The sequence below is a fragment of the Rhincodon typus genome, chromosome 2 (genome assembly GCF_021869965.1).
Source record: "Rhincodon typus isolate 14 chromosome 2, sRhiTyp1.1, whole genome shotgun sequence".
Taxonomy (NCBI): Eukaryota; Metazoa; Chordata; class Chondrichthyes; order Orectolobiformes; family Rhincodontidae; genus Rhincodon; species Rhincodon typus.
In genome coordinates, this window is record NC_063333.1 from 78,978,466 (window position 1) to 78,996,186 (window position 17,721).

Below are 17,721 nucleotides of genomic sequence, written 5' to 3' on the forward strand. Positions count from 1 at the left end.
TGCTGTGTTCATCCAGCTCTACACCTTGTTATCTCAGATTCTCCAGCATCTGCAGTTCCTACCATCTCTGATACAAGCTTAGTTATGTGCTTCATTTTTCAAACAATCCTGGCAGAAAGCAACCTGTCCTTTGACATAATCTCGACATGGACAGATTCGATTGTAATGTTCATGTGATCCTGCACAGCTGAAGAGTAAGTAATCCGACTGGAACAGGCACATTTTGTTTTCCGGGTTAAATGCTGGCAGATACAAATCACTTTCTGTTTTTAAAGAATTGCAGTATATTTCATATCTACAAAAGAAAATAAATAATTTTTCACAAATCTCATGTTGACAATTATGCACATAAATCTCAAACATTAATTTTAAAACTGAGGTCAATATATTTTTGATAGCCAAAAGTATTAAAGAATATCAGGCAAGTCTCAACCAATTCATGAATGGTGGGAAAGACTTGAAGGGCTAAATTACCCATTCCCATTCCTATGTTTGCTTCCTCCTTGTTCGTAGAATATCAGGAAAATACTTGATTAGATTTCTGATAACACATGATGTTATGTCTCAGTATATACAAGTTTTCTTGTTTCCTGCGATCATACAACAGCAAACAGTGAAATAAAACATTATCATGTCACATTGTGTTTTATTTGGAACCATATTCTCTCTGTTTTTTTATATGTAATGAAATAACAAATTAGGAGCAGGAGTAGCAAAGCCCTCTTGAGCCTGCTGTGCAATTTGTTAAGATTATGGCTGATCTGATTGTGACCTCAACTTTCCTTTTCTGCCTACCCATTTAGGAGTTTCTTATTAGTCAAAAATCTATCAAACTCAGCTTTTGAAACCTTCAACAACATGGCCTCCGCTGTTCTCTAGGGATGAGAATTCCATAGATTCACGGCTATCTGGGAGGAAAAAAAATCTTGTCACCATCCAACCCCCTTAAGTTCCAACTATGTTCGCCAGTTCTAGTTGCACCCAGAAGGGGATAAGTCCTTTCAGCATTCACTTTGACAAGTCTCCTCAGGATCTTATGTTTATTAAGGTCAGGTCTCATTCTTCCAAAATCCAATGATATTGGCACTACTAGTTCAATTTTTCCTCAAGATAAACCCTCATCCTAGGAGTTAGTTAACTGAACCTTCCTTCAACTGCTTCCAATGCAATTATGTGCTTTCTTAAATAAGGAAGCCAAACTGTACACAGCACTCTAGATATAGCCTCACCAATGTCCAACATAAGCAACACTTCCCTGCTTTTAAATTTTATTTCCTTTGCAATTTTAACTTTAGCAATGTTTACCAATCAATCCTCTATTCATGCAACTCTATTACCTTCTATACCAGAAATTCTTATTTTGTATAGCAACCTTTGATGCGACACATTGTCAAATGCTTCTGGAATTCCAAACACATGTTTACAAATTCTCCGTTATTGAAATTACTTTTACTTCCTTAAAGATTTCTAATAAATTAGTCAAACAATGTATTTCATTCAAAGCACTGATTGAAAGCACTCAATTCGTCATATGAACACCTCAAAATATGACTACCTATGTGTTATTTCATATCTCATTCAATATTCATAACAATGCTGGTTTGCAGTGGTTATAATGATAATGATGTTGCCAATGTAGCCAGAAGGCCTTACTGCTAAAAAGTATATTTTAAATTGTTCTTGTCACTTTGAAACTGCTTTCTCATATGTTCTTTTAAACAAAATATCTTATTCAATACTATATGCCGAGGATAATTTTTTTTCATCACTTTTCAGACTGATTCTCTCCTTTTGGGTGGTGACACGATTCACTGATGTGCTGTATTTAAATCCATGGAATCAATTGCTCACTCATCCAGTCATGATCAAGTACTAGTCATATGTCCATATCTAGTACAGGTACTTTAGTTGGTTGTTTATTTTCTCTCATGCTAAACACAATAGCTATTTTTAAATAACGAATCAACCAATGTGATCATATTATGGCATTTTATTTTTATCTCTTCAAAATTCAATTCTGTTGATGGCTGGATAAGATCATAAGTTAGAATAAAATTGATAAGTCCAGTCACTTAGATTGAAGAACAAAGTTTTGCTTCAATAGAGAGAAAAGACAATGAGTGAACCCGAGTCCAATGTTAGAATTTCTGCCTCCAAGTTGAAAGGTTATGGTCACACAGACAAGTAGAAATGAGTGTTCTGTTCTCTGACCTGACATTTGGTACGGTGTTTATGTCCGAGTACAGCTTTTGAGAAATCTAGCTGTACTTTATTTCCTCTCTTCAGCTGTTGGTAAACTCCCAATATGAAATGAAGCAAAGTCCTGTAAAGCCTATCTACAGGAACTCCAAATACATTTGGCAAGTAGAAGTTTAGTGTGTTTGGTGCTTACATAATAGTCTGGAGGTTGTTTGTGAAGCTGCCTAACTCATAGTTGGAGGAGGAGTATCAACAAATACCTGCATAAATCAGCTACCAGGCTGCATGGCACCAAACGCCATTTACCTGCATCAGTGGCAGTCATCTATTTTACTGCTATGTAAAGTTATATCACTGTGTTGCTTCATAGAGGTGACTGTTGGTGGTCATTTTCTCATAAGTTTAACTAATCTCTCCAAGAAATAAGGATCTATACAATTGGAAGATCTTGTGATTGTTTAAAACCAATATTCAAATCGGTGAAGCTAGAAACGATTTTATTATGGAGTATGAACTTCAATATCTCCAAAAGCAGCATTTGAAACAACCACAAGACATAATCTAATGGTAATTAATTTTGCAACTAAATTTTTGACTGTGGATATTAGTAGTTGCCATATGGTCAAGAGGCATTTATAGTCCATAGAACTACTGCATCATGACATCATTCATATGGCTGTTGTATTAGTCACTTTGTGAAAATAGGGGCCAACAAAAAAACAAATTTCCCAGTTACCTAAATCCTGTCTTTGGTTTTACAAGCTTACTTGTCACTTACAGTACTTATCTATTTCATGAAGAATTGAGGACGGGACGATGGCTCAGTGATTAACCCTGCTGCCTCACAGCGCCAGGGACCCGGGTTTGATTCCACCCTCGGGCGACTGTCTGTGTGGAGTTTACACATTCTCCCTGCGTCTGCGTGGGTTTCCTCCGGGTGCTCCAGTTTCCTCCCACAGTCCAAAGATGTGCAGGCTAAGTGGACTGGCTATGCTAAATTGCTCATAGTGTTCAGGGATGTGTAGATTAGGTGGGTTATAGGGGGATGAGTCCGGGTGGGATGCTCCATGGGTCGGTGTGGACATGTTGGGCTGAAGGGCCTGTTTCCACACTGTAGGGATTCTATGATTCTAATTTAACTTGTGATAGGATAATAAAAACAATTTTGAATCAAGTCATTTGAATATCTGTACGCACAGTATTTCTGTTTTCTAAATAAGATTTGAGCTTAAGAATTTCCCTGTAACAGGAGGTGGTACAGTGACAATATTAAGCTTAGAGCGGAACTCTTACCTCTGAAGCTCAACTTCTTTGTTGAGTTGATAGAAGAAGGCAGGTTCACAGATTAATTGCTCTCTTTGGCAGGCTTCAACACATGACTGGGAAGGTTTGGCCATTTTAACTCTAAGTGCAGTCAGCGGTGGCCATTTTTCTCTTTGACGGCAAAAATCCTGTAGTAAAGACATGAAATGTACAAGATCAGATTCAAAGCATTCTGGATCAACTGCAGTGAATTGAACATTCAGAATCAGAGCTATGAATTGGGATATTACAATTTTGGGTCTCTTGGCTACAGCAGTGCTATCCATTTTTATGAGCATTTTAAACCATCTTAAATACAGATGCGTGACGATACTGCCCCAAAATCTAAAACAAAGTGATTACTCGAAACACCAAAATGATAGCCCAAGCATTTGCATTAGGTTAACAGGCCACAGGAAATTCCACCACTGATATTGTCACATTCTGTGCAGTGATGTCAACATCTCAGGGGGAAGGTTTGATCAAAAGACTACAGTAAAGGGCCAGAGAGAAGATGGTGTTTCTCCTCCTTAGCAGGGAGGTATGCTGGGAACAGACTGTAAATCTGACAAGCGAGTGACTATCAGTGCGTTTTTGGCTGGGCAGAGGGAACAGCTAGATTAGGTGGCTCTGAAAACATCTTGTGTAGGCCGCAAACCCTGGAAAATACTTTTAAACAGAAATCACAGATGAGATTCCTGGAAGCTGCAGTTTCCTCACTTTGAACTGACAAGACACTGCAAACTTGAGCATGCATGAGCACTGTGCCACCTAGTGGTGGTATTAACAATAAATGCAGCATACAATTTGCCCCAATTTGCATCTCGGAGAGGGGTTTAGGAGGATGTTTTAACAAAGAACCACTTTATGATTAGAGTTGAATATGACACCTTTTACAAATGCCTTCACGTACATTTGTCCAACCACTACAAAGTGCAACTTGGAACTTTCAACAGCTGGTAATAGCTACCTGAGATACTAACTTACCTGATAAAGAGATTGGAGTGCACAATCCTGAAACAGTGGAGCAGGCAACAGGATAAAATGATTAAGAGAAGTCAGTCAGAGCAGAGAATACAAGTCTTAAGGGAAACAGTGTGAGAAGCAATCTGTCTTTCAGTGATCAGTTTTCAAGACTCAGTGAGCTTGGAGATTAGATAACGTGGACTTCAGAGAGTTCAGAAATAGATCAGGAGAATTACAGGTAGCAAGTCCCTGATGGCACTCTACCAGAGAGTTCAAAATAAGGAGATTGAGTATAACTGATATTCTGCTGTTGAGGGTGATGGTTTCTTTGGAATTAGTGTTAAAGACAAGTTGATGAGCATCAATGGTGGTAGTACACAATGGACAGTATTGGATGAGGATGGTCAGAAAAGCATTGCTGATAGAGGAATTCCACAGTTTGCAGAATAGACAGCAATTTCTGTTGCTGCAGATATGACTCTAGGGTGGTATGTTGCTTCCCTATACCAGGGTGCAGGTTGCCACTAAGTGACTTCAGAACATTCAGAAGGGGGATGATAGACCACAGGATGAACCACCAAAAGTGACGGTCCATATTTATATCAACAGCAGAGGTAAAAAGGATGATGATGTTAGGAGGAGGAAAGAACACGCAGAGCCTCAAAATGTCATAACCTCCAGATCAATTCTTTTACGACAGGCTCGTGAGGAGAAACAGGAGTATAACACATGAATCAATGTCTGGAAAGATGGAGCAAGACCTGGACAACATTTAGGTTGGTCTAATAAGTGGCAAGTATTCACACTTCCATCAGGAGAAAGTCTAACCATTTCCCTTTAACATTCAATGGCACTACTATCATTGTACCTCTTAACATCAAACAACATTATTACCAAGCACTGGTCATGACAGAAATGTAAATACAACAACCAGATAAATACTAAGCTACCGGAGGCTGGGTATTCTATAGTAAATAAAGCCCTAACACCTTTGCAGTATTCTTAATTTATCTGGACAATTACAGCTGCATCAACATCAAATATGCTCAAAATCAAAATGGGCCAAAGAAACCTGCTTTATCAGCACTCTATCCACCACCTTAACCGTTCACTCCCTCCAAGTCACAGACACAATTTGTTGCAGTATGTACCATCTAAAAGACGCACTGCAGCAACTCACCAAGGCTTCTTTGACAATACCTTCTGGACTCATGATTTCAATTGCCTACAACACAGGCAGCAAGCATGTTGGATCACCAATTTCCCTCTCCTAGACACATGCACACTTGGAAAGATACCACTCCCCCTCTGTTACCGGATCAAAACTCAGAGCATCCCTATCAAACAATATTCTGGGTTTCCTTGGACCAAACGCTGTAGCAGTTCAGGAAAATGACCCACTGCCATATTCTCCAGATAAATTAAGAATATTGCAAAGGTTTTCAGGACTTACTTACCATAGAACACCAACCTCTGGTAGCTCAGTATTTATGTGGCCGCTGCATTTACATTTCTGATTGTCATGACCAATGCTTGGTAATGAGTGTTGTTTGATGGTGAGATGCAAATGACAGTAATGCCATGGAATGTTAAAGGGAATTGGTTAGCCTGTCTTTTTAGAACAGCCAGAATTATGTGGCACTTGAGTGGTCCAAAAAATACTTGCATTATCACTAATAATGGATAAGAAATTAATGCTGACCTTGACAGCAACCTCCATACTCTATAGTTTAATAAAAAAAACACGTGGCAGATATGAATAGGACTGTCAGCACAACATAAACAGAAAAGCACTCAAGATGTAATGCCTGAAGCACAAAGGCAGAAATTTCAGAAACCAAGGAAGAATCCAATCTCTGTTTGTAGAGAAGAAGAGCTCAAAAATACACAGCAGATATGTCTGGTAAACAAAAGCATAACAAACTACGAAAGTATTTCACATTTACTGCTTAGGGGCAGATTGCTGGATGCAGTTCCAGGGGACACTATCTGGTTGCTTGATAAGAAATGCAGAACCGTATGCATTGTGCAATGTGCTTTTCCATGAGACAAGTTGCCCAACATTATCTCACAGACAAAAAGGAGACTGACTAAAATGCAAGGATAAATGGGAGCAGACTTCAGAATTCTGATGATAACTATCATTTAGAGTTTCCAGAAACGTTTACATCTGTAGACTTATGCTCAGTTCTATTCATTTGAAGCCACAATGTGGTGTTCATTAAGAATGCATCTTCAGGAAGGGGGATGGGGCATTTATTTGATTGATACTGACAATTCCTACTGATGAATTACAAAAAAAGCATTCTACATAGTGTGAACAGAGTATAAATAGAAGGGCCAGTCAGACAGCCAACTAACAGTGGAGTAACGTCTGGTTCAGCAATGGAGAACTCTTTTCTCAAGTCCAGAGCTAATCAAAATCAGACTATTAACTAGAAATGTTAATTAAGGAAGCCTACAGCAAGGAGTGTGGCATTCTTGTATAAATGTTCCAGTTTATTTTGAGGTTTATATAGATAGTTGAATCCAGAAGAAACATGATTGCATTTTCTACTTTGTATATTGAATTGCTACTGGTAAAATAAAATAAAAGCACCTAAGCAATTGATATCTCGCCCTGCTTCGCCTAAGTATCTGCAGGCAGCCATTAGAAAGACTGATGAATCATGAGGGTTTGTGCAAAAGTCATGACATCCAGTTCATTAATACACTGAGTTACAACTATCATGTAGATGTTGGCAACGAAGGGAACAGTACGGATCCTGAACAAAGGATGAGCACACAGTTCCAGTTGCAACTGGGCTAATTTTCCTCAAGTCACATCTCATAAATAAGCTCTAACTACCAATTCACCAGAGATCTTCTAACTCAATTCTAACTGGGGATCAAAACAGAAACTTGCTGGTCTATATGTCTCAGCTATATACTGGATATAATTATCAAATCATTGGATATTTTAAAAGTTTTTTTATATTGTATATTTAGCATTTTTACAACCCGGATCCATTTGGAAATATGATTTTTTATGTTAATATTCTCAAGTTAAATAATTATACGTACTTGTTTTTCAATAAAAACATTTAATCTCTCCAGCATTCCTTCACTTGTGAATTCATATGGCAAATATGGGTCAACCTGTTCGAAAGAAAAAGCAGACAATGTTGATTATGTTATCACGAAAGGAAGAAAGAACATCATGACCTCAGGCCATCCCAAACCACATTTCAACCATTTAAGTATCCTGTGGCTGATTGGTTCGTTGTTCCGCAGACGTTTCATCACCCTGCTGGGTAACATCATCAGTGCAGCCCCCGATGAAGCGCTTTTGTGTTTTCCTGTCTGGTGTCCGTTGAGCTGGGTTACCTCACTTCCGGTTTTCCTTGGCAGTGGAGCATATATAGGGTCTAGCTCTGTTTGTTGATGGCCTTCTTAGTGGAGAACCAGGCCTCTAGGAATTCCCGTGCTTGCCTCAGGATCCTGGTGTTGTCCCAATCAAACTGGTGGTTTTCCTTGTCCATGTGGATGGAGATGAGTGAGAATTGGTCGTGTCTTGTTGCTAGTTGGTCTTCGTGTACTCTTGTGGCTAATTTTCTTCCTTTCTGCCCAATGTAATGTTTGTCGCAGTCTCTGCGAGGAATCTTGTATATGATGTTGGTTCTGTCCATAGTGGGTAACAAGTCTTTGGTTCAGGTTAGCACTTGGCGTAGGGTTGATGGGGGTTTGTGTGCTACTCTGATGCCCAGCGGTTGTAGGAGTCTTGTCAGTTCAGATATGTTCTTGATGTATGATAGCGTGATGAGTGTGTCAGGGCATGCAGTATCTTCCTGGTGTTGTTCGTGTAATAGGCATCGTCTGACCCAGTTGTTCAGGTATCTGTTGTCCTTGAATACTTGGAGATACTTTTCTTTTTTTTGGCGTAGTACCTCCTCCAAGTATTCAAGGACAACGGATACCTGAACAATGGGGTCAGACGATGCCTATTACACAAACAACAACAGGAAGATACTGCATGCCTTGACACACTCATCACGCTACCATACATCAAGAACATATCTGAACTGACAAGACTCCTACAACCGCTGGGCATCAGAGTAGCACACAAACCCCCATCAACCCTACGCCAACTACTAATCCGAACCAAAGACTCGTTACCCACTATGGACAGAACCATCATATGTAAGATTCCTTGCAGAGACTGCGACAAACATTACATTGGACAGGCAGGAAGAAAATTAGCTACAAGAGTACACGAACATCAACTAGCAACAAAAAGACACGACCAATTCTCACTCATCTCCATCCACATGAACAAGGAAAACCACAGTTTGATTGGGACAACACCAGGATCCTGAGGCAAGTACGGGAATTCCTAGAGGCCTGGTTCTCCACTAAGAAGGCCATCAACAAACAGAGCTAGACCCTATATATGCTCCACTGCCAAGGAAAACCGGAAGTGAGGTAACCCAGCTCAACGGACACCAGACAGGAAAACACAAAAGCGCTTCATCGGGGGCTGCACTGATGATGTTTCCCAGCAGGGTAATGAAACGTCTGCAGAACAACAAACCAGCTCAGCGAGCCAACCAACCACAACATGCGAAACCCAAGCTACAAATCTACTCAAAAACATTTGAGTATCTATTTGGAACGTGGTCACCACCTCAATTGTAGGGTAATGAAGTAGCCAATTTGCAAAAAGTAAGCTCTCAGAAATCCAATGAAATCACAACCAGGTTTGTTTAATTTGGTTAATATTGTTAATTGAAAGATAACTATTCTCCAAGACATCAGACAGGATCCTCATCCATTCCTCAAACATCCAGAAATCTTTTCCATTGTATGAAGAAAGCAGATAGAGCCTCAGTTTAACGTCTCATCTGGAAAATGTCATCCGAGCCAATACCACTCTTCCACAATATTGCACCACAGTATCTATATAGACTTAATGCTCAAAACCTTGAAGCAGAACTTGAACCCATAGCCTTCTGAATGAAAGGCAAGAGTGAGGCAGAGCTCCAAAAACTGGGTCTCTATTGCATTTATAACTCAGCAATACTTCACACTACTAAAACTAAGACAGTAGTGCTATATTTGTGTGCTTGACTGAGGGGTCATCTTTTAGATAACAGTTAAATCTAGGCTTTGTCCTTTTACATGAATTCCAATTTTAGAATCACCATTTGTATTTCAGATATCTTCATGATATTCAGCATTTCTTGAAATATCTTCAACTTGGCTCCCATTTGTCAGATTGTTGTAATGGCAGTACCAAATATTTAGTGGAGTTGGAGGCTAGGAATTCATTATCAGCAAATGAGCTGTTGGGCTGATTCACAGGTCTGACCAATGCCCACCTTGTCCTCCGAACACGCAGGGTCATTCTTCTCCTTGCCGGATTTTATATGCTTCCTTCCCCCTCTGCTGTTCCACTATAGCAATTTACACCTGGTCTAGAAATTTTTTAAAAAAACTTTCTCATCATGAATTCCTTTTGTTTTGCACCAAAACCGCTAATTTAATCACACCTGTCTTCACCTTCTACCCTACCACAGACCTTCCTTTTTCTGTTTTCCTCCTTCTTGCATTTTTCCCTAGATCAACACTTGCTAATTATCTTTCATCAGAAGAAAAATGTTAAGTAATCAAGCTGATGTGTTAACCCAGCTTCTCTCAATTTGCACAGAAGCTCTCCAACCTCTGGAGTGTTTTCCATTATTTTAGTTTTTTGTTATATCAAAACAATGTTGATATTCTAAAAATCTGCCTGTTTTAACCAATGTCCTTTCAGGAAGGAAATCTGTCATTCTCACCTGGTCTGACCTTAATGTAACTCTAGACCCACAGCGGTACAGTTGACTCTTAAGTGCCCTCTCAAATGCCCTAGCAAGCCGACCCATTCAAAGGCCATTAGGGATGGGTACTTGCATGACATCTTTCTTTTCTGCTTGGGTCTGATGTCAGTGGCCAGACCCATGAGTATTCGTGACCAGTTTGAACTGCTTTGGAAGCCATGTGAATTGAGGCAAGGCCATGTTTTCGAGGAACTGGGCTGTTAGATTCTTCACTATCAGATCAGATTACCTGATGGTGCTGGGCATATAATTTAGAATGTTTTACTGGCAGTTCACAAGCCTATACACCGAGACATACCTAACTGCACCTGGAGGACCATCAAACTGGTGAAAGATACTCTGCGTCAACTGAGTATTGCATACTGCTACATTCCAAAGTCCAGGTTTACTTGCTGAGGGACAGACTAGAAGAACAGAAGTGCAACTTATTATCAAAATGGACAGAAACTTCAAAGTGCTTCGATGCAGAGGAATCTGGGTATCTTTGTGCATGAATCGCAGAAAATTAGTATGTCAGTACAGCAGATAATAAGAAAGGCAAATGGAATTTTGGCATTTGTTGCTGAAGGAACAGCATAAATATTTAGGGAAATGTTACGTAACTTTACAAGACATTTGAGAGACTGTACTTGAAGTACAGTGTATAGGTTTGGTCCCCCTACTCGAGGAGGGATGTAGTTGCAATGGAGACAGTTCAGAGGAGATTCACTAGATTGATTCCAAAGGTGAGGGGTTTGTCTTAATGAAGAGAGATGCAGCAGTTTAGGCTTATAATCTTCTAGAGTTTGGAAGAATGAGAGGAGATCTAATTGAATTTTATAAGCTGCTAAAAAGGGGGGCTGTGGCGGTTTCCTCTTGTGAAGCAATCTAGAACGTGAGGTCATACTTATAAGATAAAAAGGAGTAGTAAATTTGAAACAGATGGTGAGAAATTACTTCTCTCAAAGGATAGTGAATCTGTGGAATTCAGTAGTCCAGAGTGCAGTGGATGCTGGGACATTGTGTAAGTTTAAGGAGATGGACAGATTTTGAATTAGTAATAGGTTGAAAGGTTAGGGGGAGTGGTCAGGAAAGTGGAATTGAGACCGAGATGAGATCAGCCACGATAGTGTTGATTGGAGGAGAAGGCTTGAGTGCTGAATTGCCTACTCCGGTTCCTAGTTCCAATGTTCTCATATTAAATGGGGCAGCCATTGGCAAAGCACAGTGAAGAAAGTCCACCACCTGATGTCTTTCTGCCATAATATACTGAGAGACTGTTAACCTATAAAATCTGTTGGGGTGTATGCTTGTTTTATGATGCATGTAAATCTTAACATATTTAGCACATGTTCCAATTTTGTATTTGGTTTGAGATACTGAAGACTGCATGGTGTTGCCTGACAAACATGATATTTTATTGCACCTTTTGCAATGTTTGATTTGAATTGTTTTGTAATGTACTTGGAGATATTTTATGAATAAGGTATATTTTTGCAAATCAAACATTATGGAAGGGCAACAAATGTTGACGTTGCCAGTGATATTTGCACCCTATAAAAGATAAACAAAAAAAAAAATCAATAAGTTCTGCACTGCTGACTATATCACAATAAAGGCAGAATGGGTCAACGACTCAGAATGGTACAGCAATGAGACCACTACTATCATTAAAATGGTGCTCTATTTTTTAGCAAGAATGGCAAAAGTACTCCAATAAAAATGACACACTAAAAAGTTAAATATTCCTCCAGTGTAAATGATCAAGTTAAACCTAACTTAGCCTTTAGAGGGAGCTACAGTACAACAATGAATTATTCCTGTTCTACATTAGTTACACCTGTTTCTCAAAAAGTACAGTATATTAACTTGAATATTTACAAATCTTGATTTAGAGAAAATGAAATTAATCAAATGTAGTGGTACACAACATAAACAGTCATAATGGCACAGAAGCAGACCATACGGCAAATCAAGTCTATGCTAGTTCTCAGTAGAGCAATCTGGTCAGTGGCAACTTCATTTTGAAATCATTTATTCATCAGCTTTACTTTCACTACTCTTGCAGCACTACAATTTGCTGTACGAAAAGGTTCTTTCTCACACCATCCCTGCAAATGTAGCTCAATTCTGCATCCTCTGGTTCTTTTTCAAGTTACCTTTTACAATCAGTTAATAGGAACGACTTTTCCTTGTCTACTTTATGTAAACCTGTCGTCATTATCACAAACATATCTATAACATCGTTCCTCAGATTCTGTTGCTTCATGTAGATGAATTCAGAATCTCCAATTTAAATTTGTAGCATCACTGGAAACATTCTGGTAAATTTCCTCTGCACCTGCTTAATGATCCTTAGATGTGCTTTAAAGTGTGCTGACCATAATTCGATGCAATACTCTAGATGTGGGTTGGCACTTGTAGGTCAGCATAGCTCTTTTGCTTTTGTACCCCTACCTCAACCCCAGCCCTAGTGTCTTTCTGTTCCTGTGAACCAAAATGGTGTAATTTAGTCAGTATGGTTTTATCCTTCCCCTGGTGCCAAAATGGCATAACCTTACACTTCTCTCTGTTAAATTCCATCCATCACATATCAGATATATCCAATGAACAATGAAATCAACCTCCACTCTTTAAAAATCAGCCATGATTTTTACAATATGTAGCAGATTGGTCTGCCTTGCTTCAGTGATTTGTCGTAGAAGAATGACACAACACAGTGGCCATTCCTCCTTGTGTCAGCCTTCTGAAATAGCTATTCATTTAGCGCCACCGATATTTCCGCTTCAAGTTATTATCCAATTGTCTTTTCAAAGTAGTTATTAAATCTACTTCCACCGCACTGTAAGACAGTGCATTCATATCAAAGTGCTGTACAAAAATTCCTGTTCCTGATTCTGTTTTTTTTCAAGTTACCTTAAACGTATCTCCTTTGGTTACAAACAAAGTTACAGCACAGGAACAGCCCCTTTGGCCCTCCAAGCCTGCACCAACATGCTGCCTGTCACAACTGAAACCCTCTCCCCTTCCGGGAACCGCATTTCTCTATTCCCATCCTATTCATGTATTTGTCAAGACAGCCTTTAAAAGTCACTATCGTATCTGCTTCCACTACCTCCCCTAGCAGCGAGTTCCATGCACCCACCACCCTCTGTGTAAAAAAACTTGCCTCGTACATCACCTTTAAATCTTGCCCCTGGCACCTTAAACCTATGGCCCCTCGTAACTGACTCTTCCACCCTGGGAAAAAGCTTCTGACTGTCCACTGTGTCCATGGCCTTCATAATCTTGTCGACCTTATCAGGTCGCCCCTCAGCCTCCGTCGTTCCAGTGAGAACAACCCAAATTTCTCCAACCTCTCCTCATAGCTAATGCGCTCCATACCAGGCAACATCCTGGTAAATCTTTTCTGTGCCCTCTCCAAAGCCACCACATCCTTCTGGTAGTGTGGCAACCAGAATTGAACACAATATTCCAAATGTGGCCTAACTAAGGTTCTATAAAGCCGCAACATTATCTGCCAAGTTTTAAACTCAATGCCCCGGCCGATGAAGGCAAGCATGCCACGTGGAGGATAGTAAAATGTAGGGTATGCAGGGTGGATTGATCTTAGTAGGATAATAGGTCGGCAAAACATCGTGGGCCGAAGGGCCTGTACTGTGCTATACTGTTCTATGTTCTATATGCTGTATGCCTTGTTGACGACCTTCTCCATCTGTGTTGCCACTTTCAGTGACCTGTGTACCTGTACACCCAGATCCCTCTGCCTATCAGTGCTCTTAAGGCTTCTGCCATTTACTGTACATTTTCCATCTGGATTAGACCTTCCGAAATGCATTACCTCGCATTTTTCCAGATTAAAATTCCATCTGCCATGTCTCTACCCAAGTCACCAACCGATCTATACCCAGCTGTATCCTTTGACGGCCCTCATCGCTGTCCACAATTCCATTAACCTTTGTGTCATTGGCAAATTTACTAATCAGACCAGTTACATTTTCCTCCAAATCATTTATATATATATTACAAATAGCAAAGGTCCCAACACCGATCCCTGAGGAACACCACTTGTCATAGCCCTCCATTCAGAAATGTACCCTTCCACTGTTGCCCTGTCTTCTATGACCGAGCCAGTTTTTTATCCATCTTGCAAGCTCACCTCTGACCCTGTGTGACGTTACCTTCTGTATCAGTCTGCCATGAGGGACCTTGTCAAAGGCCTTACTGAAGTCCATGTAGACAACATCCACTGCCCTACTCTCATCGATCATCTTTGTCACTTCCTCAAAAAACTCAACCAAGTTAGTGAGACAACCTCCCCTTCACAAAACCATGTTGCCTCTCGCTAATATGCCCACTTATCTCAAAGTGGGAGTAAATCCTGTCTCGATGAATCCTCTCCAATAATTTCCCTACCACTGACGCAAGGCTCACCGGCCTGTAATTAGCTGGATTATCCCTGCCACCCTCCTTAAACAAAGGAACAACAATGGCTATTCTCCAATCCTCTGGGACCTGCCCTGTAGCCAGTGAGGATGCAAAGATTTCCCTCAAGACCCCAGCAATTTCCTCCCTCGCCTCTCTCAGTATTCTCGGGTATATCCCATCAGGCCCTGGGGACTTTTCTACCTCAATGTTTTTCAAGACCCCCAGTACCTCCTCCCTTTTGATCTCAACATGACCCAAACTGTCTACACACCCTTCCCGAGACTCATCATCCATCAAGTCCTTCTCTATGGTGAATACTGACGCAAAGTACTCATTTAATACCTTGCCCATTTCCTGCAGCTCCACACAAATTGCCTTCTCTGTCCTGGAGTGGGCCAACCCTCTCCCTGGCTACCCTCTTGCTGTTTATACATGTATAAAAAGCCTTGGGATTTTCCTTAATCCTGTTTGGCCAATGACTTTTCATGACCCCTTTCAGCCTTCCTGACTCCTTGCTTAAGTTTCTTTTGACTTTCCTTGTATTCCACCCTTGCTTCGTGTGTACCCAGCCTCCTAGCTTTGATAAATGCTTCCTTTTTCTTTTTGATTAGGCTCACAATATTTCTCGTTATCCAAGGTTCCCTAAACTTGCCATACTTATCCTTCATCCTTACAGGAATGTGCCGGTCCCGAGTTCCCAGCAACTTACACTTGAAAGCCTCCCACATACCACATGTTGATTTGACCTCAAACATCTGCCTACAATCCACATTCTTCAGTTCCTGCCTAATATTGTTGTAATTAGCCTCTACCAATTTAGCACTTTCACCTGACAATTATATCACTAGAAATAGTTTGTCCAGATTTATTGTCAAAACCCTTTGTGACTCCGAGTACCTCTGTTAAATCTTTCCATAATATCATTTTTGCTCTAAAGAAGAATGACCTTAGCTTCAGTAAACTCTCCATGTAACATCAGCCCCACATCACTGACAGCATTCCAGCAAATCGTATCTGCACTGTCTCCAAGGCCTTGACCTTCTTTCCAAAATATGGTATACAGAATTAGACACATTATTCCAGTTGTGATCAATAAAGGTGTAGCACGCTCCTTGTGTTCTGCCACCTTCAAAGCTTTGTCTACTCTATATTCCCAGGTCTCTATTTATTAAAATTGTACCATTTAGTTTATAGGTCTCTTCTAATTTTTCCTACTAAACTGCATTATTTTACACTTCTGCGTTAAATTACTAACCTGTCTATGTCCTCAGGTCTCTTACAATACTCATTACTTACAGTACAATTAAGTATGAATGTGCAACAAGTGTGTACTTAATATGTTTTTCTTCTTACCTTCTGTTCCATTATTTGACGCATTGTTTCCTTTACTTCACTGGGGTTGTCAATGTCAACTGTCCAAACATGGGGCTTCCCAATATAAACCTCTGCATATGGGTGCTGAGATGAGAGCTGTAAATAGAAATGAAGATTGAGTTTTTAATTTCAGAAACCTGCTGTATTAGTGTAATTGTCTAACTGATTTCATATTGGCCAAATTACTCTTTTCTAAAAAAGAGTAGGGCATTAAAACCAATTTGTAAAGACATTTGAAAGTGTAGCAAAATGGATTTTCAGGAAAGTAAATGGAAAATCCTTGAAGAAAAGGAAAATCTTCTCATCTATTCACATAATTCTCAAGAAAATCCCCATGTATAATTGACAAGAGAAAAAAGACGACAACATCACTGGATAATCAGACCAAGTGTTCAAGTTGAATAATCAAAATTAACACCTAAAAATTGTTTCGCACACATTTTGCACACAAGGTTCATGATTTGCCTCCTGCTTAATGACTTAAATGCTTTCTGCCTGAAGTTCAGCATGTCCCAAGTTGTAGGCTAGCTGCACACTCAGCTGGGAACCTAACATTCTGCAAGGCCTAACATGTCCCAGTTAGCCATCAGCTGGGGAACTTGCACTGAACCACAAGGGGTTGTGTCTGACTTCTAGCACTACAATCCCAAACAAAGGAAACAACACCAGAGTAAAAAGAAGCGTCTACCGATCACAACTGCAGTAGCTCTCTTGCAGAGTGGACAAATGGAGAGAGACAGAGACTTATTTCCACATGAAAGGTAAAATTGCTTTGTCCTATCAACCATTGGCTATTCTCTTATTACAGAGATTAAATCACCACAAGTCATCTGAGAGGAACGATGCCTCAGGCAAGGTAAAGAGGTTCAGAACGAGAGTTCTTCATGGTAACCTCAGCTGGTGTGGGAATTGAATCCACATTGTTGACATCACTCTGCATTGCAAATCTGCTGTCCAGCCAACTGAACTAACTGACTCCTAGTAACAGAGGGTTATGGTCAAAGGACTAAGCAGGCCCACAACTGTTAAATGTGGCCAAAATTCCCACACTCTAGCCTCAAGGACCTGACAGGAGTACCAGAAGGTGTTTAATAAATGTCATGGGGGGTGTCAGTGAATGCATCAGTGTGTGACATCTCCTCCCTAGCACACCACTAGTCTGCTCAATGTACCACATCATCAATCATCTACCAGCAGTCCCAAACTCTCACCATACACATCTACCATTCAGATATTCACAAATTTCTAGGATTACATGGCAAATTGACTACAGCAATTGATCTGGGTAAGCAAGATCTCCACTCAATCTCCCTCTCTCCGATTGACAATGTTACAAGCTCAAGCCTCAACATTTACAATCTTGTTTAACAATTTCTCCCCATTGAGCAACATTAAGCCCCCTAATAACTTTTGACACTTCCTTCATTTTGTATCCTCAACCACAATTCCACTACTTAGTTACTTCACTTCCTCTAACATTTAACCTGGAAATTTTCCTCTGACCAGAAGATCCCATTCCGGCCAGAATATTCCCTTCTTCTACCCTGTCTTCAACCTACCAGTGATTCTATGTTCCTCTTCCCTCCCTAGCTCTGCATATTGGTTCCATTATCCTTAA

At 40.2% G+C, this 17,721-nt stretch overlaps 1 protein-coding gene across 2 annotated transcripts; it reads right to left on the reverse strand.

Annotated features, from left to right (window-relative positions):
• Nucleotides 1–17: 17 nt before the first annotated feature.
• Nucleotides 18–16,283, reverse strand: LOC125485135 (alpha-1,6-mannosylglycoprotein 6-beta-N-acetylglucosaminyltransferase A-like). Of its 2 annotated transcripts, XM_048606525.1 has the most exons (5): nucleotides 16,083–16,283; nucleotides 10,621–10,726; nucleotides 7,531–7,605; nucleotides 3,493–3,650; nucleotides 18–295 (listed from the first exon to the last, which is right to left on the reverse strand). In XM_048606525.1, exons 3-5 carry the CDS (start codon nucleotides 7,564–7,566, stop codon nucleotides 79–81), a joined length of 411 nt encoding a protein of 136 aa, XP_048462482.1. In that variant the 5' UTR covers nucleotides 7,567–7,605; nucleotides 10,621–10,726; nucleotides 16,083–16,283; the 3' UTR covers nucleotides 18–78. The 2 variants fall into 2 exon arrangements, with proteins under 2 accessions (XP_048462482.1, XP_048462476.1); XM_048606519.1 differs by lacking the exon at nucleotides 10,621–10,726.
• Between the last annotated feature and the right edge of the window lie 1,438 nt (nucleotides 16,284–17,721).

Excerpts from the sequence above, each read along its gene's own strand:
- LOC125485135 (XM_048606519.1), bottom strand. The coding sequence starts at position 16,106 with ATGCGTCAAATAATGGAACAGAAG. Across the intron at positions 7,606-16,082 it reads GTCAAATAATGGAACAGAAG|GTTGACCCATATTTGCCATA; the intron begins GTAAGAAGAAAA and ends TCTTTCGAACAG. Across the intron at positions 296-3,492 it reads AAAGAAGTTGAGCTTCAGAG|ATATGAAATATACTGCAATT; the intron begins GTAAGAGTTCCG and ends TTTCTTTTGTAG.